Raw genomic sequence first — 22,439 nt, forward strand, 5'->3', positions numbered from 1 at the left:
GGGAGACCACCAGGCTTCCTTTGGTCTGGTTCTAGGGTCTCCCTACCTTGGAATTTGGGTCCCATGGACCACCCTTTCCCCCCAGGGAATGTCAGGTCATACCCAGGCTCCCTCTAACCTTTCACCTGTGAAGTTACTGTTTCTGTAGTGAGAAGCCACCCAAGACGGCAGCTACAGTCGTGCAACGCAGGCTCCACTGTACAAGGACCCAGCTTCTTCAGGGTCATGTGACCATCAAGAGGCAAGACCTTCTTGGAATGACCTGAGCAGTATGGAAAGGGTGGCAGAGAACTGAGAGCTGGCTTGTTGGAGTGCTCACTGCCCCCTTTGCCTGCAGAATTCCATTACTGCGCACTGGCTAGTCCAAGAGGCATCCTTGGTTTAAGGGTTGGGGGTAGGAGGCATTTCTCAGGGCCAGCCTTGTGAACCACAGGCTCAGGGGGTTGCGAGCATTTGGGTTATCAGTGGGCCCACGTCCTTTCCCCATCATGTGACCCCTTTGGGACTATGCCAGAATCAAACTTGATCAATGTTGAGCAGAGTGACCTAGCGGTGATGTACCCAGAGCTGTCAGCCATGTCCCAGGAGAGGGAGGAGCTCAGCAGACAGCTGGGACAGGGAGCCCCTGAAACAGTCTAGGCACCTGGGTGGCCTGCTGCTGCTGCTGGTTACTGCTACCACTTGCTGTCCCAGTTGGGCATGCTTTAAATGCTGGGTGCTCACTCAGGAGGCAAAGGAGAGAAACCCTTGTAAACCTTTATTCAGAGTAGAACAGCGGTGGCTCAGCTTACTCTAGAGACTGTACATTCACTGACAGGACCACAGGGAGCCAGCTGCAGCCCAGTAAGAAGGGTGGGGGAAAGGGCAGATGGTTCTGATCGGCCCCCACTGGTCTGCAAGTGGCTCACAGTAGTCATACATTCACTGGGACACAGTTGTGTCCAGAAAGGGGGCTCAGTTTTAACATAAAGCACTCACAGCTCACAGGGTAGTGCCGGAGCACACGACCCTGAACATTCTCATAGTTCCGCTCCTAACCCCATGCTCTGCAAAGCTGGAACACTGGGTCTATGAAGAGGCATCGTCCCACTTCTTCCTACTCAGTGTCCCCACATCAGTTAATGCCATACCATCCAGAGATGGAATAGCAGACCTCCAGGTAATGTCACGTCTATCCTGAGGAAGGGATGGACGCACTCCAGATGCAGTCCCCTGGAGATTGCCCTGTGTCTGGGCCCGTCTACTCCATCTCCCACAACTCAGGGAGGACAGAGAGAGGCTTGGCTCATGGGGGAACAGGGGCTGGAGACAAAACAAGACCCGTGTTACAGATATACATAAAAGCAGCCACAATCCTGCAGATGGACTGGATAAGAACGAACAGGGCTGCATCTCTATCTCAGTCTGTGTCCTGGGCCCCACCTGGCTCCCTGCCCACTTGGAGGCAAGGCAGGAGATGGCCTCAGGCCAGGCAGCATTCCTATCCTGGCCCTGCCCCAGCTAGTGTGGTGTAGCAGGGCTAGCGGGTGGGCCAGGTCCCAGACAAATCTACAGGAGGTAACACCCGCAGGCACAGAGGAGGGTCCTAGCCAGGTGCAGGCTCCTCGGTGGCGTCACTTCCAGGACAGAGGAGTTGGGAGCCTTGGAATTCCAGCTAGGGTGGGGACTAGGGCTTGGCCACTACAAGGCAGGAATCTTTTCTCTCTTCAGGGAGTCAATGTAATGAAAAATAGCCCCCAGAGCCCAGCTGGTTTCAACGTTGTCAATTTTCCGAGCCAGCTTGAAAAGAGAAAGGAAAGGAGAAGAGAATGTTACAGGCCCGAGCTGCAGAGACGGGGTGGCATCTGGAGGGGGCAGTGGCTGAGGAGGCTGTACACAGTTTTGGGCTGTTTCTTAAGGGTGGGAGCAGGAGGGTCAAGGATTCTCAGTATCCCACCCACAAGTGGAATGTGGAATTCAAGGTGGAAGAACCGCTTACCTTCAGTACCTTGTCCTTGGGAAAACCAAACTCCCGGAGCAGCAGGCTGATGTAGGTGAGGTCCATGCAGGCAAAGGGGCTACTTGGTGGCTGTGTCTCCAGGGTGCGGCACACTGGGAGAGATGCCCACCCCTAGTCATACTCTAGAGCAGCGGTTCTCAACCTGCTAATGCTGCTGCACCCTTTAATACATTCCTCAGGTTGTGGGGACCCCAACCGGAACATGATTTTCAATGCTACTTCCTAACAGTAACTTTGCTACTACTTTGTTGTTTTCGAGACAGGGTTTCTCTGTGTAGCTTTGGAGTCTGTCCTGGAACTTTCTCTGTTGACCAGGCTGGTCTCGAAATCACAGAGATCCACTTGCCTCTGTCTCTCAAGTGCTAGGATTAAAGGTGTGCGCCACCACCACCCAGCTAATTTTGTTACTATTATGAATCACAGTTAAGTATTTTTGGAGATAGACCCCTTTGGTTTGAGATTCACTGTTCTAGACAGTCTGAGGGTGGGGAGGAGGCGACCCTGACCCCGTCTGCCGTGGGGACCCATCTTGCTCTTCACTTCTGATTTACTGTCACACTGAAGTGCAGTCGTCCTACTAGCAGACCAAGAGGCCAGTCCACTAGGCCTGGACACCAGTACCAAGAGCGACTTGAATTAGCAGTGGAACCCTCACCCCCCAGCCCCATCTCTGTATTGGAGACCCTTGACACTTCCTAGACATCAACATCTACTAGGATCCTGTCTTTCTAAGGCATGAAAATGACACTAAAGCTGACTGTAAATCTATTCTTTTTTTTTTTAATATTTATTTATTATTACACAGTGTTCAGTCTGCAGGCCAGAAGAGGGAGCCAGATCAAACTACAGATGGTTGTGAGCCACCATATGGTTGCTGGGAATTGAACTCAGGACCTCTGGAAGATCAGCCAGTGCTCTTAACCTCTGAGCCATCTCTCCAGCCCCCTGTAAATCTATTCTTGTGTGTGCGCCCTTCTATGGGCACAGAGGACATCTGGCATCTTGCTGTCACTCTCTATTCCCTTGAGACAAGGTCTCTCATTTGACCCTGGAGCTCAGCTGATGACCAGCAAGCCTCAATGATCTTTCTGTCCTCTCCCCCACAGCCTGGGCTTTGAGGGCACAGGCAACCACGCCCGCGTTTTATGTGGGTTCTGGGGATTTGAACTCATCCTCCTGCTTGTGCAGCAAACACTCACATCATTTTTATAGCTCCCAGAATCTATTCTTGATAGAGGGGCAAATCCATCTAGATACCTAACGTCCAGGGAAAAGCCAAGAAGCTGCAGAAAAGCATAAAAACGCCATGTTTTCTAGCATGGGAGGGTGGGAGAGGGAGAAGGAACTTCCTATGGAGACATACACAAAGCTTAATTGCTCTGACTTGCAAACTGGGAGCAGCAACCAGAAGAGCTGAATATGGACATGACATTCAGTCTTGGGTGCCAGCGTGGTGTGACCTATTACGGGTGCAGAAAGGGCATGGGAGGCGAGGAAAGACTCAAGATGCTGCCACAGCAGCTCCACTGTCCTGGAACCAAGTTCCTCAGGTCATCTGACCATCATGAAGTGGCTGTGACCATCCCAGGGAAGACTGATTCTCTTGGGGTTACTTTGGTAGCAAGGAAAAGAGGTCAGAGATTTGAGATGAGGGAACTGGCACCTCAGAGCCCTGTGGCGGCTCTGGAACTATCTGGGGATACCCTCTAATGAGAAGCTGTATCTGAGGTTGAGGCCCTGGGTGGTCCTAGAACACTGTGAACGCTGCCTTTCCATACTCTCAGCTGATGGACAGAATAAGTAGTGAACCCAGCAGCTCTGGCCTTGCGCACCCTAGAGCAAACCCTACCTTCTAGCAGTTTCTGTATTCACAGCGATGATCTCTGCTCCCATCCCCCCTGACCATCACCTTGACAAGTGCAGTACCACTCACCATACTTGGCTGCTGTCTCAAAGTCTCCGACTACAAGGCTGCCTCCTTTCTCTGCATCTGTGGGACAGGATAGACACTGTCAGCCTCAGCTAACTCCACTGGCTGACTGGATATCCTGCCTTAGGTCCTTAGGCCAAGATGAGACCCTCATTGCAGGTCTAATCTCTTCCTCAGGAAGAGAGCATGTGGCTACCCAACCCAAGTGGTTCCTGAGCAGACGCTTCAGGGGCAAGGGCAGGCAGTAAACCACAGAGAGTGAGTGCAGAGCAAACCCTACCTTCTAGCAGGATCTGTATTCACAGCAGATAATTTCAACTTTACGAGCTGGTTTAAAAGAACTAACTTACTTCTGAGAAGGGGCTTATAACTTCCTGCCTCTCTACTGCATTACCTCCTAAGCCTACTCATTTCACCCAGACCAGCAAAACTACTAATGGCTAGCATCAGCCCCCTGCCCAGACTGCCCTGGCCCTTACCTATAAGGCCAAAGTTTGCCGCAAGGTCATAGTAGTAGGAGAAAGCATAGAAGTCCACATGCTGCACCTCTTCTGTCCTGTGCACTTTATTTCTGAGGATTTCTGACACCCTGCTGGCACACAGCTCATAGAGGTCCACTGCAAAAGGTAAGAGAACACAGTCAAAGTTGGCAAGCCCAAAGCACGTAGGAGACGCAGCTGCCATCCATGCGAACTGACACAGAACCAGGCTGACCACACACACAAGGTGGACATGCGCACGTCTTGTGTCCAGCCTGGGAACAACAGCCCAGTATTTCTCCTAGAAGAAATTCAAAGGACCCAGAATAACAAGAGTAGGGTGAGGGCATGTGACAGGGTGGTAGAGGCTGTGTGTCCTGGGACACTGGCAGGAAGCAGCCTTCATTTCTCTTTGCACAGAACTGGCCAGAGCAGAGCTTCTGGGCCAGGCGCCCAAATGTGGCCATTTGTCTCAGGCCCCAAGGCAGCCAGTTCCTTCCTCATTGGAGGCTTGTTGGGAAACTGGGCTATTTGGCTAGAAGTGTTTGGTGACAGACAAGGGGACTTTGTGCAGAGATCCTGAAGAGGGACGTAGCCAGTGGGGGCCCCAGCTCTCGACAAAAGCCTTCGCAGTCCTGCCATGGCTCTTGCTTGCCCACACTCTAGGGGAAGGGACAGTCTTGTCTGTGTGGCTGTCTGCTTCTTAGAGGAATGAATCTGGAAAAGGAACAGAGGGAGCAGACTACCTTTGACCCTCAGGAGCCTGAACGGCAATGCCACCTACCTGCCTTCTGTCCTGAAACCCTATAGGTGACCTCGGCATGCTCCCACTCTCCTCTGAACTGGGGAGACAGACAGGGGCTGACCAGTTCCTTGTCATTCTCAGCTGAAATAGAAAATCGTGAAGGGAAGAACGAAATGGTGCTGTGTCCATCAGACAGAACTAAGAGGACTGGGCGGGGACTGAGAACACTACAGGCTGTAACTGGGTGCTGGGGGGCAATGGGACTTGTCTCCCAGGACAGTCCAGGTCAGCTGGAGAGAACTCCTGACCTGTCACAGGAGTGGCAGCCAATCCCATGACTGTGGCCCTGGTGAAACGCAACAGCTCGTATCCCCTGGGCATCTGGGGTTCCAGAAACATTGGGCCCAGTGCTATTTTATCAGTTATCACAATGACCCTATTTGGAGGAGATTGTCGCAATTTTACAGATGGCCAGGGCTGGCAGAAACTGGTAGGAAAGCAAGGACAGGGGCCACCAGGTGTTACCATGCTACAGAGTGAGTCTGTACTGCACAGCATGAACTAGGCCCAGAAGCAAGTGCGGAAGGATTGTGTCCAGTCTTTAGCACTACTGAGATGGGGTGAAACCCTTGGTAGGTGGAGCCTAGAGGAGGAAGTTGGGGCATTTTCTTGTAGGAACACTGGAGCCGGACCTTTTTCCTCCTTTGCTTCCTGTTGTCCGCCAGGTGAGCAATGTCCTCTGCCACATGCTCTCACCATGATGCCACATGCTCTCACCATGATGTCATCCTGCTTCACCACAGGCCCAAAGCCAACGTATTTAAGTGATCGTGAACTTAAACCTCCGAAGTCATAAGCCAATCAAACTTTCCTTCCCTAGTCATTTGTCTCAGCTACTGTGGGTGACAGAAAGCTGGGTAAGAGCTGATCCTAAGTGCAGACGACATGGCTCAGAGATTATTTTGCTATGATCTCTCTTTTTTTTTTAATTAAAAAACTCCCTTATTTTTATTTTATGTACTTGGGTGTTTTGCCTGCATGTATGTGGGTATAACACATATATACAGTATCTGTGGGAGCTAGACGAGGCTATCCAAATCAGCTGGGTCTGGAGTTACAGACAGTCTAGAGCTGCCATGTGTGTGCTGGGAATCAAACCCGGGTCTTCCAGAAAAGTAGACAGTGCTCTTAGCCACCGAGCCACCTCTCTAGCAAGACTTAGAAGACTATACACAGGTAAACACGTCATCCCATATTCTATCCCACCCATGCTGGCTGGGTAAGCAGTGGCTGATTCGTTGCTGTGTGGCAGAGGGGAAGGGGAGGCGCTGGGAGTAGGGCAGAGCCTAGAGCAAGTGTTCTACTCACCAGGCTTCCCCTCCACACCACCCAGAATAGCCAGTCGTGCCGACATCAGTCCCAGCCCCAGGTAGCTGTGGAGACAAATCCTGGTGAGGCTGGGCAACACATGCACCTGCCTGGGTTCAGTGAGAGCAAGAAAGGCGTTCCTGCTTCTTCTAGAACCCTTACACTAAGGCCGAGACATGAAGTAATTGAACCAAGAGCCTGTTGTGAGCTGTGTACACTGCAGCAAAGGAGACAGATCCCATCTGTCTTTATGGGGTTCTGCACGTGCCACGTGGTCAGCAGGCGGCCAACTCCTCACCTCCAGTCTTTTCCAAGCGTCCCCCAAAGTAGAACTGAGCAAGCACAAAGGATGAGATTTTACAGTAAATGTAAAAATGAAGCTTGCGGGAAGAGAAGCAGGGGAGGCGGGATGAGGAGGGCCCAGGCAGTCACTGGCATAGGGGATTTTGGGATCTGGCATCTACGTGGGGAAAGGGGCCCACCATAAGCAGCAGGGGGAGGTGCATCAGGAGGGGCAGACCCACCTGTAGGAGTACAGCTTGTACGTCCTGTTGAACATCTGCAGCGCTGTCAGGTGGCCTGGTGGGGAGGCTTGCAGGGTACCCTAGGGAGGAACACGAAGCTATCGTGGTCCTACTCTTTCCAGAAGACCCTGCCCTCCTCCCTGAATCGTTTGGAAGAACAGGGACATTTAGGGAGCTTTCCATTAAGTCTTTGGCTATGACAGAGCAAGTGGTAAAAAAACAAAACCATGCAGAGCGATGGCTCGCCCATTAGGAGCAGCTTTTTTCTGTTTTTCTTTCCATATTAGGGATCAAACCAGGGCTTCTAGGCACTCGGCCAGTGAGCAACACCCTCAGCATTTATTATTTACTTTATTTATTATTGTTATTTTGAGACAAGGACCTGCTAGCTTGTCCAGACTAGCTTTGAACTCCTAATCCTCCAACCTCAGCCTCCATGGTGCTGGGATTACAGATGGACACTGGACCAGCTGCATCTTGCACCTTCTGACGCACATAGTCCCATCAGACAAGCATCTGCCTTCAGTAAACTGAGTAGGACCACAGCTTCAGTGACTAGGTGTGTATATGTGTATGCACTGCACACTCTATTCCACGGAAATGAGATGCGATTGTTAATAAAGTGTGGGTGACAAGAGAGGTGTTTAAAATAGCAGATGCTATTAAATTCCAGCGTTTTTATCTCTAGAACATTTATCTTGAAGGCTGACCCCTCTCCCAGCTATGAGTCATACTGTCCATTCTTGCTCCTGGAACTTCATGGGGGATGGAAGGTGTCTAGTCTCTAGCCCAAAGAGTATTATTTGATTTCATTTCACTGAAGAGCAGGTTTCTCTTTTGGTTTTTAGTACATAGAGTTAAAATCTAGGAAGTTATCTATGAGAATTCAGGGTGGAGGTGGGTGGAGCACCTTCCAGAGGCCAAGGGGCCTTCTCTGAGGAACCTCCTCTGGGTGGCTGCAGCTCCCTGACTGAGATGCACACACCTGGTGAGGCAGGCAGGGCTGGTTACCTCGACACGCGGGAGGAAGGTGATCTGCGTGGATCCTCCACCCAAATCCAGCATGCCCACACTGCTGCTTCCTGGGGTTTTCAGACTGCCTAGATCACAGTGAATAAAGACAGTGCTGCCGTGTTAGGGATGATATGAGAACACCAGGAAGAACAAAGAGAGGTCAGAAGCTGCCCTTCGGTAGGGTGGGAGGGGTGAGGAGCAGGGAAGCTACTCTAACTACTTAAAAAAATTGCAACTTAAAAGTATCCAAGAGTCGTGACTCTGCCAGCTGTGGCTTTGATGGACAGTAAGACTCTGACCACTGACAGAAAGGCTCACATTTGGCCTATCTTCTGGCAAGGCCAGCCTCACCTCCCAGGGAACACCGACTTCTCTGCTGTCTGATGCAGGTTCTCCCGTCAGGAATTCTCCTTGACTAGCTCCATCTTAGACTGTTCTTCCAAAGCATCTGAGGTAGCGATCCCTATCCTGTCCACCAGTGTCTTTCTGCCCTCAAGTTGGTGAGTCCTGCCAGGAAAACCCTTTCTTTGTCTACATACAGACACAGTACCCTTCTCCAGTACAGTGGCCGCACTGAAAACTACCTGCGCGTATCTGTTTCTGACCCGCCTCCGAGGCAGACGCTTCTGGCACGGGTGACTAGCACTCACATTACATCCGGTATCTGAAGACCTGACTGGGCTCAATTTGCTGCTTTTCTCAGAAACAAACTACAGGTCAGGGTCCCAGCACACGCTGGGTGAGGGCTGTGCTCAGAGAAGAGTAAGGGCGTGAGGAGCGATGAACACGCATGCATACGGGCTCACACCGCCTGACCTGTCTGGGTACGCCGCTACCCCAGTCTGCCTCCAGGCCAACAACACTGAATCTGGCTGTCATGGTAATGGGGTCTCCTTTCCCAGGGATGGTGAGCCACTAGCCTGGCATCCAGGGACACGCACCTGTCAGGAAGTTGACGGTGATCCATGCTGAAACACCTGTAAGAGAAGGACACAGATGTTTCAATTCCTTTAAATAAAAATTTTTTTTTAAATATTTATTTATTATGTATACAATATTCTGTCTGTGTGTATGTCTGCAGGCTAGAAGAGGGCACCAGACCTCATTACAGATGGTTGTGAGCCACCATGTGGTTGCCAGGAATTGAACTCAGGACCTTTGGAAGAGCAGGCAATGCTCTTAACCACTGAGCCATCTCTTCAGCCCCCTAAATAAAAAATTTTAAATACATTTTTTGTGTATGGGTGTTCTGCCTGCATGTATATCTGTGGACTTTGTGTGTGCCTGATGCCATGGAGGCCAGAAGAGGGAGGGGTTGGAGCCCCTGGAACTAGAGTTATGGATGGTTGTGAGCCACAATATGGATGCTGGGAACCGAATTTGGGTTCTGTAAGAGTGGCAAGTGATCTTAACAGCTGTTTCTCCAGACCCCATTTTAACTCTTGCCACATCAAGTGGCTACCTATTTCCAGATTTCAGGGGCATTATGAGCACTGTTCGCCATTCCCAGCCTTCAGAGAGGAGCAGAATTGACTTAAGAACACTGTGGCTTTGGGCACACACTAAAGCCCTAGCCTGCATTACCAAATGCTGTATCTCCTCCAGGACTTTGTCACCAGCTTTCGTTTCTGAAAGAGGCAGGCAGAGAATCTAATGTCCCCTCTGCCCTCCAGACATGCTCACTCTTAAGGTCATATTTTTAAAAATCACTGCCTGGGAGGAACCGCATGTGACTGTCTCAGAACGAGTTACGTGACCACAATGTTCCCAGTATGGCAGCAACTGGCATTCTCTAAATGCTGCTTCCAGAGGGCTTCATCTGCACCAGGTTTGTAGCTGGTCAAGATAAGATCCTGACCCTAACAAACCAAACAGGACCATGACAGGCTAACCACAGTGCCTCAGGCCTGGAGTCCATGCAGCGGCAGTGGCGGCAGTGGTGGTGGCAGCGGCGGCACAGAGTCATTTGTCTGATGGGGACATGCACTGATGAGATGCTCATTTGTCCACTCTACCTTCATCTGTGCCATTCATGATGGAAACACAGTCGTCTTCTACAAGGAAGGGCGATGCCTTGAATACCTCCTTCACCTAAACACAAAGAGAAAACATTTCTTAGCTTGACATGGAGCTGGACGGAACTTGTTCTTGTCAGAACTGAGGCTGAGGCAGGAGATCTGGAGTTTGAGGTTACTTTGGTCTACAGCAAGTGTCTCACCCTCCGTCCCAGCCAGGGCAAGGAGGATGTGTTCACTCTTCAGAAGCAAGATCAGGAGCTTCCAACGGCATGGTGTGCTCAGCAGGCTGCGACAGAACACTAAGGATTCTGTGGTGTTCTGAGAGGCAAAGATTGAACTGCTTCAAGCTTCTGTGGTCTTCTCTAGGGGTGTCCTTGGCTGATATCCCTAGGATAGCTAAGAGAAATGCTACTCCAGGTACCTCATCTTGAACTGCTGGGGATAGGAGAGTTCTGAGAGAAAAGATGGTCTAGAGAGAGTTGGCATGCACTGAGCCTGCGGGGTTCCCAACATTGCCTGGCTTTGGGTTGAGAGATGAAGGGCAAGAAGCCCTGAGTCAGGGCTTAAACCTGGGGACCACTCATATGGCCTGTGTAAATATAGGTGGGGCACTGATCCAGGGACATGGGCCATTAGAGCACGGCAGAGGGAGGTGAAGGTGTGAATGACTGGGTATGTTTCCATTTTCTAAGGACATAGAAACTTCAGTGCACCTTGTCACCCCTACCTCCCTGTGTAAGATGCTGTGCCACCATCTTACAGGTAAACGGTATAAGAACAGTCTAGAAGTCGAGGGAAACTGTATCTTCCCAAACTTGGGGGATGGGAAGAAAATCAGAAATGCATTCTGGTGTTGAGGATGTGTCCCCAGTAAGTGACTGTCTGCGGACACCAGGCCTCCTGAGAAGTATGGGGACTAGGGAAGAGACCGAGGGTCTCTTGGGCAGTCACATCTGAGCTTGAGCTAAGACGCCAGCTCAGCTCATACACCTGGGGGTGCCCTTCAGGAGCACAACACAATTTTAAACCAAAGCTGTTTTCTTAAACGTCACACATACAATTCCTAACTGTTTTCTCTTCAGGACACTTCTATGTCCTGCCTGCTTGACACTAGTTGGAGGGTTGGTGCCTGTGCCACTCTGTAGCCCAGAGTGGCCTCTGGTTTGAGACTGTCTTGTTGGCCGCCCAGGTGCTGGGCTGACAGGTATACACCATCATGCCCAGCAGGGTTAGCGTTTTCAGTGATCCTTAGCCACCCTCCAGTGCAGGCGATGGCTAAGCTTACCTTTTGCAGCAACTTCTGAGCCTTTTCTCCCGGCAGCAGGCGCAAACCAGCTGTGGCCTTGAGGACCAGAGGGGTGGCCTTCCAGAAGTCATATGGAATGTGCTGCTTAGCAACATTCAGAAGCTCCTGGATCCCCTGAGCACTCTGTGGATGTAGTGAAAGCAAAGCAGGGCTGTCACACACACTCCCCAGTTACCACCACCCTTCAAAATGTGTATTAAACACATTATCTAATTTAAAAGTTAAACTAGGAAGATGTGTGTGCACACACTCCCCAGTTACCACCACCCTTCAAAATGTGTATTAAACACATTATCTAATTTAAAAATTAAATTTGGGAGATGTGTGTGCACGCATGTGCATGCTCTCATATAGAGATAGGAAGGCAACCTCCCTGAATCAGCTCTCACCTTCTACCTTGTGTGGGCAGGAACCTCCCTGAATCAGCTCTCACCTACCTTGTGTGGGCAAGATCTCTCTTGCTTCTGCGGCTGCCGGCTAGTTGACTCAGCACACTGGGCTTTTTATGTGGGTTCTGGGACTAAAAGTCAGGTCACAGGAATCTGAAGCTAGTGCTTTTACACACCAACCCCTCTCCTGGTCCCTTTTTCTGGTTTCCAAAATCAGTAGGAGTACTGCATCAGCTCTGACCATTTGTGAGACAAGGGGTCAGGACATAGAGGACAGGCAAAGAATGCGGCGGGTGAAGACAGGTCAGGAGTCATGGGGCTGAGCCCCCTTTTAGAGTAACTTCCATGCTTTCTGAGCAGAACTTATACCCTGGCCTGTCACTACCTGCGCTGGCTAGTTCTGTGTCAACTTGACACAAGCTAGAGGTAGGTGAAAGGAGTAAACTCAATTAGGAAAAGCCCTCCACTGGATAGTCTAGAGATGGAGGGGAGAACCAAACACAACTGGCAAAAACAAATAAATAAATGAAATTATTCCTTGTGATGTTCTTCTATAGTCATAAATCGGTGCTTGGTCCAGTCATCATCAGAGAGGCCTCCTCTGGCAGCTGACAGGAACAGATGCAGAGACCCCCCTACACCTCCCAGTCAAAAATTAGGTGGAGAGAAGAGAGCCCAGGGGGCTCTCCTTGAGCTCCTGCTCTCGGAGCTTGGGGAACCCATGGAAGAGGGGCAGGAGGAACCATGGGAGCCAGAAGGGTGGAGGATACTCAATAAATCAACTAAGCAGGGCTCATGGGGGCTCACAGAGACTGAGTGGCAATCGTGGATCTGTGTTAGGACCTCTGCGTATGTTATGGATGTTGGCTTTTTGTTTTGTTTTGTTTTGATGGGACCTCTGACAGTGAAAGAGGTAGGTGTCTTTGACTCTTTTGCCTGCTTTTGGGACTCTTTTCCTTGCACTGGGTTGCCTTGTCCAACCTTGATGTGAGGCTTTCTGCCTGGTCTTATTGTATCCTTTTGTGCCTGGTCTTATTGTATCCTCTTGTGCTATGTTTGGTTGATGCCCCTCGGAAACCTGCCCTTCTCTGGGGGGAGAGGGAACTGAGAGGAGTGGAGGGAGGGGAAACTGTGGTTGGGATGTATTGTATGAGAGAAGAATAAAAACTAAAAAAAGAAAATACTTTCATAAGATCCAGCTGTAGGGCATTTTCTTAACTAGTGATTGATAGGGGAGAGCTCAGCCCATTGTGGGTGGTGTCATCCCTGGACTAGTGGTCCTGGGTTGTAAGAAAGCAGGCTGAGCAAATCATGAAGGGGCAAGCCAATAACCAGCACCCCTCCATGGCCTCTGCATCAGATCCTGCCTCCAGGTTCCTGCCCTGCTTGAGTTCCCCGGCTTCCATCATGGACTACAATGTGGAAAAGTCAAATAATCCCTTTTCTCCCCAACTTGCTTTTTGGTCATGGTGTTTCACTGCATCAACAGAAACCCTAACTAAGCTGGGCAGTGGTGGCACACACCTTTAATCCCAGCACTTGGGAGGCAGAGGCAGGCGGATCTCTGTGAGTTCGAGGCCAGCCTGGTCTATAAGAGCTAGTTCCAAAGCTACAGAGAAACCTTGTCTTGAAAAACCAAGAAAAAAGAAAGAAAGAAAGAAAGAAAGAAAGAAACCCTAACTAAGACACCACCCCTCACTAGGTGACCTCACAGGGTCGTGATTTCCTTAGATGTCATGAGCATGGGGAAACAAATAAATCCTATGGTCCCTTGTAGAACTGAGTCCCATGAATAACCCCTGTAAGGGGTCACACCACCGGCCAGAGAGCTCAAAGGGTGGCTTGGTACATGGTAAGCAGCAGTAATAGGTAAAGTCTGCACAAAGGGAAAACTTACTTTCTTTTTATCTAGAACGCTTAGTCCACAAATCCACCCAAAGATGCCCTTGTGCATATGGGTGATAAAGTCTGTGTCAGACAGACTGTCCCTCTCTACTGTATGCAAAATGAAAACAGGGACAAGTCTCAAGTATCTGTCCAAGGACACACAAAGCGGCTCTGTGAGAAAGCAGGGCACAAAGTGGAGGCAGCCCGGATACTCACCCCCTGAATGTCACCTATCTACAAGCCGGATTGTTTGTTTTTTTGAGACTGGTTTTCTCTGTGTAGCTTTGGAGCCTGTCCTGGATCTAGCTCTTGTAGATCTGTCTGTCTCTGCCTCCAGAGTGCTGGGATTAAAGGCGCGTACCACCATTGCCCGGCTCTACAAATCAGATTTTTTTAAAAAAAATAATCTCACCAGTTTATTAATCTAAGCACATGAAATTAAATTTGTCTTAACTGGATGTCTCTCCTTGAATTGCTGATTCCTCTTTGCACAGCCAAGCCTCGCGCTACCCTGTCTGAACCCATGATGCAACGATGGGCAGGAACAATGGACGAGTTCAGGTCTGAGGACGGCTGAATCAAGCTCCCGATGTGGCACATGAGAGGCCCTGGGTTTATACCCAGTATTTTAAAAGAAGAAAAGGAAGAGGAAGAGGAAGAGGAAGAGAAGAAGAAGAAGAAGAAGAAGAAGAAGAAGAAGAAGAAGAAGAAAAGGAATGACAGGGACATCACAACCTCTGAGCAAGCAGCTTCTGCTCTGGAAGAAACCTGGCTGCTGGGTTCGCATATTCAAACATTAAGACATCAGAAGTATAAATGCTACACACTTAAAGAAATCCTCATTTCACCTCATAAAATTTGTTTTACATTTATTTGGTTTGTGGCTTTTATAAATTATTTGTGATCTGTATTTATTATGTTTTTTTTTTTGAGGGACAGGCACTACAGATGAAGTTCAGGGTAACAGGCATGCTAGGTGAGCACTTACCACTGAGCTTCTCTGCTAGCCCTAGCGTAAGTTTTAACACTAATATTTGGTTTCAGTAAATGTTATATCTTCCAAGTAGAGGAACTGCAATAAAAAATTAAAATTACAAAGTCACTATGGGGAGTCTTAGCTCAGTATCAGAGCACTGGTCTAGCCTTGGAAAGTTCTGGGCTTCATCCCTAGTTTCCTGCCTCAGAGTACTATGCAAAATTTAACATTACTGCCGGGCGGTGGTGGCGCACGCCTTTAATCCCAGCACTCGGGAGGCAGAGGCAGGAGGATCTCTGTGAGTTCGAGGCCAGCCTGGTCTACAAGAGCTAGTTCCAGGACAGGAACCAAAAAGCTACAGAGAAACCCAGTCTCGAAAATCAAAAAAAAAAAAAAAACAAAACAAAAACAAAAAACTTACATTACTAATATAAACAGTTTAAAGTCCAAATATAACCTTTTTTCATATATATACATATATGGTGTAGGAGGTCCTTCTGTATTTGTGTCGCTTTCATTGGTTGAATAAAGAAACTGCCTTGGCCTTCTGATAGGGCGGAACTCAGGTAGGTGGAGAAGACAGAACAGAATTCTAGGAGGAAGAAAGCAGAGACAGGAAGACACCATGGTTCTCCTGCCTGAGATGGATGCTGGTTAGACTCATGCTGGTAAGCCACAGTCAAGATGGATTAAACTAATATGTGCAAGTTAGCCAATAAGGGGCTGGAGATAATGGGCCAGGCAGTATTTGAATGAATACAGTTTCTGTGTGGTTATTTCGGGGGTTAAGCTAGCTGGGCAGCCAGGACGACAAGCAGCCTGCCGCTCCTCGTACTATATGTAGTTTTTTAAAAATTTCATTGTTGTGTGAGTGTTTTGCCTGCATGCATGTCTGAGCACATGTGTGTTGTGCCCACCGAGGCCAGAAGTTGGCACTGGATTCTCTGGGACTGGAGTTACAGGTGGTAGCAAGATGCTGGACACTGAACCCAGGTCCTCTGGAAAAGCAGTCAGTGCTCTGAACCACTAAGCCATCGCTCTGGTCCCCAAAATAATGTTTCTGTATGTTTGTGGGTGTGAGCTTCTGAACTGTGTAAGGATCAGGGCCTCATGTCAGCACCCTGGTGGGTGAGACCTGCATTTCTTCCCCACCTCTCTGTCTTCCGGGATACAGCATTCCTCAGGCAGTGCCTTTCTCTCAGAAGATGACCAGTTTCAAAGGGGGTTGGCTAGGAAGCCAGAGAACATTGGAAGGAGAAACACACACAAGATGGTAGTAGTTACCTTTTCAACATCATCAGCATAAGCAGAAAGTCCAGGCTTCAGTGCTTTGAAGGTTTCATGGGTCAAGGTGGGAGTTTCTAAAAGGAAACATTTTTAAAAGATGTAATTATGAATATATATAAGGAGTATGAATATCTACAACAGAGACCAGCTGATGTTAAAAGCAGAGGCCTGACCATGGAGACCAATTAAAAGGGATTATTTTTGCTTAAATTTTGCTGTCCAGTTCATCTGAGTAAAGAACTAAAGCTTGCACCAGACCTTTCCTTTATTAAATATATGAATGTACACACACACACACACACACACACACACACAGGCTGGGGTGAATGTGCCTCCCTAGCATCCTAGAGGCCCTGGAATTGATTCCAGCACTGCAAAAATACAAATGAGCAACTTGCACCCTGAACTTATTGAGGATAGCTTACTTAAATTTTAAGATAATTCTTATTGATTTAACAAGATAAATGACCTTAAACTGTAAAATAAAAATGACGCCCGTCACTCTGAAAAATTATCTTTATACGGGCCTTGAACAAGCTTTTGAAGGTTTGCTTTTCTTCTTAAGAAGTTGGGTAGCTGATGTCAGGAGGGATGGACTGTATTGCCACAAGGGAAGTGTCCAGATGTGTCCTGTGGTCGAAGACACCAGTCCAAAATAGGAATATGTGAATATGAAGACTGAGGAAGAAAAAAACAGGACCAAAAAAGCAGGAACAAAACTTGTTCACAAAACTGTTCTCTTTAGAACATTTGATTATAGTTATTACTGCCTTAAATTTATTTATTATTTTTTTATTTTTAATTTGGTGCTAGAAATTGATTGGGGCCCAAGACATGGTAGATAAGTGTTCTACCACAAAGCAAACTCTCCTGATCACATCTGTTAAATTTGGTTTCAGAACCAATTTTGGAGGTAGGTTAGTAGATCTGGAATTTAATGTTTAGCCACTGCATTAAGTATAAAGGTATCAATGCATAAATAGCCAAATTACAAAAGGCTAGAGCATCATTTATGCTGTTGAGTCAGTAAGAATTAACTGTTAAATTATTATTATTGGTATTGTTTTTCAGATCAGGTCTCTTTGTGTAGCCCTGGCTACACTTTGTAGATCAGGCTAGCCTTGAACTCAGAGATCCACCTGCATCTGCCTCTCAAATGCTGAGATTAAAGGTGTGTACCATCATAGTCAGATTAACTGTCAAAATTAACACCTTAAATGGATACAAACTCTTTTATCTAAATTATCCTTGATAACATTTCCTTTTCTTTTCTCGTAACGCAAAGTTCTGGCCCCAAAACATGAAAATTAATAATTAAATCAGAAGCAAGTAAAACAGGCTACTGTAGCTTTCAAGAGAGGTGCCAGGGTTCTCATGCTGACAGAGCAATCAATGCCAGGATAGTGTCTGGTCATTAGGGACCTGGATATGGAATCGGGCAGAGCAGAGGGCTGGATAGCTGGTTAGCTGAAGGTCAGATGCACAGAGAGGGCAGATTTTAGGGCAACATATGGAAGAGCCAAGTAAAGAGCCAGGCAGACAAGGGGTCCTGGAGAGAAGCCTCCACCTTCTGCCTAGAGTTCCCACTCCTGGGAGGGAAAGCAGGTAGGGCCTGAGGTACAGGACCCTTCTCAGTGCTGCGCCAGGCTCTTAGGACCCACAGCAGCAGGTCCTGCAAGCCTCAGTCCACGTTTCTACTACTGGTCTAACCTGCCTGGGCTCCGGCTCCCATGAGCCTGAGTCTGCAGTTGTTTCCTGCCTTGAGATCTCTCGACATCACGATGATCATCGTGACATGGCCCAAATCACAGGTTCAGCCACAGGAGTGCACAGGCCACTAAATGCCCTCTAGGGCCTAGCTGCCTATCAATGGTAGTCACTGGTGGTCTCAGAGAATAAGGACAGCCTTGGGTTCCTGGGGAATTTAGGCACATTGACTTTGTGTCCACTGCGTGGGTATCTCTTAGCAACTGCATCCCCAGCCCCACCCCAAGTGGTCTGGTGCTCATACCCAGGACCTCTCATGTGCTTTACCGCTGAACTCTGCCTTGATAACTTCATGGTAACAGGTTTAGTCTAGGGCACGGGCTCAAGCCCACCGTCTTCTGAAGTAAGTTGAGAGCCTTGCCCTGTGTGGGGAGAAGGCAGACCCTGTGTTTGAGCCCATAATGACTCATGGTCAGACAGATACCTCCAGGTGGCCGGGCGAACTGGAAGACATGGATGCGCGTGCCGGTGCTCCCAGCGTCAAACATGATCCCATAGAAGACCTCGTGACTGCTCGTAGCTGAGCCTGAGGAGCTGAAGGCCTGCTGGGTCCACCGTGCTCCTGAGGCAGCCCCAGCAATGGTGAAGAAGGCCTGGGCAGCAGTGGCCCGGTGCCACTTGATATAGGCAACATAGATGAACAGCCCCACACACAGTCCGAGGGGGTATGCCACCTTCGTCACCCGCAGATTCCCATGGTTTGGTATTTTTCTCATTTCTGTCTGCCGGGGACTGGGTAGCTGCTGCTGGCTGAAGGAAGGAGAATTAGGTAAATTACATTAGGTTGTCACCTACAGAGTGTGTCAAAGTCCCCAGGCCTGGGGACAAAGTACGCAACTCAAGACTGGTCTGCACCCCTGTCCCCAGAAGTCAGAAAGGTTATTTCATTTTCTTGATGACTGTGAAGAGATAGTCCAGAACGGAGAGTTCGGAACACCGAGTAACTTCTCAACAAACCATGGGACATGCTGCTGCTGGTATCAAAGAGCCCGGTGTTCACAGATCACTCCAGGTGACAGATCCAGATGCCCTCCCCAGTCTTCAAATCCTTACTCTCGTTCCCATTCATAGATTGTAATTTCAGCAATTTATTTTCCCAGGGCCTTAAAAATGGTCATTCAAACAACTGCAGTGAACCGGAGGCAAGTGTGAAACATTGACCTGATTTTTCTGGGTGTTTAATGGACACCACTTTTCATTGATAAGAAACATTCCTGTTGATGGAGTAAATGACGTCTGGTACTTTCAAAGCCTCTAACATTCTATAAAAATAAATTAAATTAAATTGATGTCATCAATTTTGGTCCAATATACTCCAAACAAAATCATTCACTCATTTTTGAAATTTAATTTTAAATTTTTTTGAAAGGGTTTTGGAGACAGGTTCCTGCTCTATAGTCCAGTCTGGCCTCAAACCTCAATCCTCCTGCCTCAGACTCCTCAGTGATAGTAGTCTAGGTGTGTATCATCATCCCTGGATATTTAATTTTTTTTTTAGTAGCTCCTAGTCTTAAAAATATGAGAAGTGAGGGTCCTGCATCTCAATGCCTCTCTTGTCCTCAAGGGATGTCTGTTGGTCTTTTCACCCCATACTCTTTATCAGTTATGGAAATACAGCAGCTAATCCTAGAAGAGCAGGAAGCTTGGTGGTACGGGCTACAAGAACGACTTGTGTCCTGCTGGCAGCACTGTGTGACCAGCACGGGCTAGTTCCTCCAAGGGCCTCCTTTGCAAGGACTGTTAGTCCTCTGGAGGACTAACACATGAATTACAATGGCATTTGGAAATTCGGTGTGTTCGAGACTATCAGCTGAAGACAAGCTCTGTAGATGGGCAGAGGACACATCGCCTGGAAACCAGGGGCAACGGCGGGAGGAAGGACCCTGTGGCTGCGCTAGGCAGGGCCTGTGTGCTCATCCTAAGGCGTTCCAGGTGAAGAGAGGTGGGATGCCACTGCACACAGAGCAGGCTTTCCTTGGTTCCACCTCTGGCCACACTCAAATACTGTTAGCTTGGGGCACATAAACACTGCCCCTGTGCCCCAGGCCCAGCGAAGAGGCCCAAAGTGGGGCAAGAAAACAAGACAAATCACCGCCCTCAGTTCCTGTCCCACGGAGGGCTCAGAAAGGTTCTCTGGGCTGGTGCCAAGGAGTAAGCTTCCCTCGCCAGTCTGGCTCCTGCCTTCCTTTGGTTTCACTTGGTCCCACTGCACTTGAGAGTGACCCACTGCTCTCAAGATGACACCCCATCAGCTGCTGAGGCCAGGCCCTTGCCGCTTATTCCTTCCTTTGATCCTCGTCCGTGCATTCCAAGAACACAGGGCCTCCTTTTGCATTGACAACTCAGTTCCCTGTCCCAGGCCCTTTATACATATACCCATTCCCAGAATGCTCAGCCACCAAGTAGGCCAATTTTGTCCAACTGTCCAATTCTACTGCCTTCCCGGCCTGAATGTCTTCGCCACGCGTCCTGAGTGCCCTACCCCCAACCAGTAAATACAAGATTCTACTTTAGACAGCCCGACAACACATGTGAGTTCACAGAGCTACAATCATTACATTTACATATCAGCCAGCTCAGGGTGACAGTCACAATCTAAACACAACATCATATCCAGGGGGCACAGGACAGATTGGTCCACAGGCACCTCCATGTCTCAGAGGCCCAACTCCAAACACACTCACTTTATTCTGTTGTACTGAAGTGTCTGGCCATAGCTAAGGTACTTGCAGGAAGGACCAACCACAATCTGTAGCCATGTCTAAGACCCAGTGGTGGTATACTGAGCAGACTCCCACAAGGCTCACTGAGGAAAACAACTCAACCTTAGTTACACTTTACAGACAGAGGTTTGGTTGTTTTTTTGTTTGTTTTTGTTTTTAAATGCAAGCAACAGGCAGAAGTAAAACCAGGTGGGGAACGGGCAGGAGGTAGAACAGGAAGCAGCATGCACGGGCAAACAGAGGTAGCTTGGACAGGTCCACTTCCTGTTAGGTAGAGGCTGGAGTCGGAGGACGTAGGTGTGGCGTTAGGAGGGGCTATGGAATATGCACCCTCTGATTTGAACTGGCATTGGCCAGATTTTTCGAGGTTTGCACTGAAGTACAACAGGAAGCCATGAACGCAAGCTGCGCACACTAAATGTGTCCAAAAATCAAAAGCTCGCTAACAAAGCCTCACTGATTTCTTCTTCTGGTGGTTGTAGAAAAATCTTTTCTTGGAGAAGAGGAAAACCCCACGCAGGAACAGTCAGTCCTGTGAGGACGGCCTCCTGGTGTCTTTTGCAGGCTGCTGCGCCTTCGTGGGCCGGTACCTACCTCAGACCTATGCACACAAAGAACAGTGCACCACCTCTGAGATTCTGTGAGGCTCCAGGAGGGCCTCAGGAGGGCCACCATATTAGCCTACGCTCCTTCTGGCGCGGAAGGAGAGAGACAAAAGCCCCTCAATTTTTAGATTTACCAGTATGCTTGCAGCATTTTTAAAGGGCTACATTGTTAGTTCACTGGTAACAAGAATAGGGAAACCTCCCCTCAGCGCCATTCAGCCTCCTCCATGGCTCTGCAGGGCTCCAGGAGAGCCTCTATAATCACGTTCATCTACCTCTCCCTGGGGGAGCTCCCCTTCGCAGGTGTCTGAATTTCCTGCTGTGGCTATCAGGCTTCGCTATACGCCCTGTGATGTAGGATGTTTGGCTTACCACACATGACCGTGGGGTACAAGTGCCTGCAAAGACATAAAAGGCCCCGGTATTTTCAGGCAATTGATTCCTTTGGGCAGACTCGGTGTGAAGGGCTCTGTCTGCTGTAACCTATTCAGCAATGTAGTCTCAAAACCACCCAGTTACTTCCCGCTGCTCTTAAAATAAAAACCTGTTCGCTCTGATTCTCCATCATTCTGGGTGTCTATATCAGTACCTCTCCCTCCTTTAGCCTGAAGCACCTGTGGCCACACGTCAACTTAGGCAGAACCACCCCGACCCCTGGCTGGCTTTTCTCGGTCACCTTCGGTACACAGGATTTCCCCAGTTTCCTCAGCTACCTAGCCGAACTGTGCAATACCGGAGGGGAGGGGCCTGGGTCTGGTTCTGCTGGGGGCGGGTCGGCACACACCAGTCGAATGAATGGATGGCGTAGGGCAGTTGGCCTGCATTCGGTCTCAGACCCCTCTGGCTTGGCCTACAGGGTAGCTCACAACACTGCCCACCGTGTAGCGCAAACGTGCGAGGGCTACGCAGCCGGGATGCAAAGGCAGCAAGGGGCGAGGACCCGGGACGCAAGTGACCCTGAGGCCTCTCCTAGGAGCTGCCACCTAGCTCAGGGAGGTGCCAGGCACTTGGATCCGCACCACAGGGAACCCCGACACTCGAGCGTTGGAAGACCCACCATAGTCAGTCACCCCGGGCAAGCACATCCCGCTGGCCCCGCTTACCCTGCACGGCGCCCTCAGCGCCTCTGCGGAGGCAGTGGAGTACAGGGAGAGAGAGAGAAAGAGAGAGCGACCACCCACCGAGGGCTCAGCTCTCCAGCCCTGGTCCGCGTAACACAGCCTTTACGCTCGGATCCCGATCTAGCAGTTCCCTAGAAGCAGCCCCCGCCTACGTGTACTTTGCGTCACCGGTGGGCGGAACGGCATCGAAGCGCGTGCGCTGAGGCGCTTGCCGGCTACGCAGGCGCGGTAGCCAGGTGCTCTTGTGGAGGGTTTTCCTTCTGCTGGTTGAGGGCTCCGGAGTCGCTTCTTAGGATCCTCT

General features: G+C 49.4%; 1 protein-coding gene across 2 annotated transcripts; it reads right to left on the reverse strand.

Moving 5' to 3' along the window:
• Positions 1 to 738: 738 nt before the first annotated feature.
• Entpd6 (ectonucleoside triphosphate diphosphohydrolase 6) lies at positions 739 to 22,296 on the reverse strand. Of its 2 annotated transcripts, none has more exons than XM_041670615.1 (14): positions 22,121 to 22,296; positions 18,114 to 18,439; positions 15,920 to 15,996; positions 11,363 to 11,506; positions 10,075 to 10,150; positions 9,001 to 9,036; positions 8,057 to 8,145; positions 7,046 to 7,125; positions 6,522 to 6,586; positions 5,193 to 5,294; positions 4,409 to 4,546; positions 3,933 to 3,989; positions 1,979 to 2,091; positions 739 to 1,779 (listed from the first exon to the last, which is right to left on the reverse strand). In XM_041670615.1, the coding sequence occupies exons 2-14, from the start codon at positions 18,403 to 18,405 to the stop codon at positions 1,681 to 1,683; spliced, it is 1,368 nt and encodes a 455-aa protein (XP_041526549.1). In that variant the 5' UTR covers positions 18,406 to 18,439; positions 22,121 to 22,296; the 3' UTR covers positions 739 to 1,680. The 2 variants fall into 2 exon arrangements, with proteins under 2 accessions (XP_041526549.1, XP_041526550.1); XM_041670616.1 differs by having other exon boundaries at positions 22,199 to 22,284.
• Between the last annotated feature and the right edge of the window lie 143 nt (positions 22,297 to 22,439).

This window comes from Microtus oregoni, unplaced genomic scaffold (assembly GCF_018167655.1).
Source record: "Microtus oregoni isolate MIOR12 unplaced genomic scaffold, Mior012 000020F_ref0000438, whole genome shotgun sequence".
NCBI classification, from domain to species: Eukaryota; Metazoa; Chordata; class Mammalia; order Rodentia; family Cricetidae; genus Microtus; species Microtus oregoni.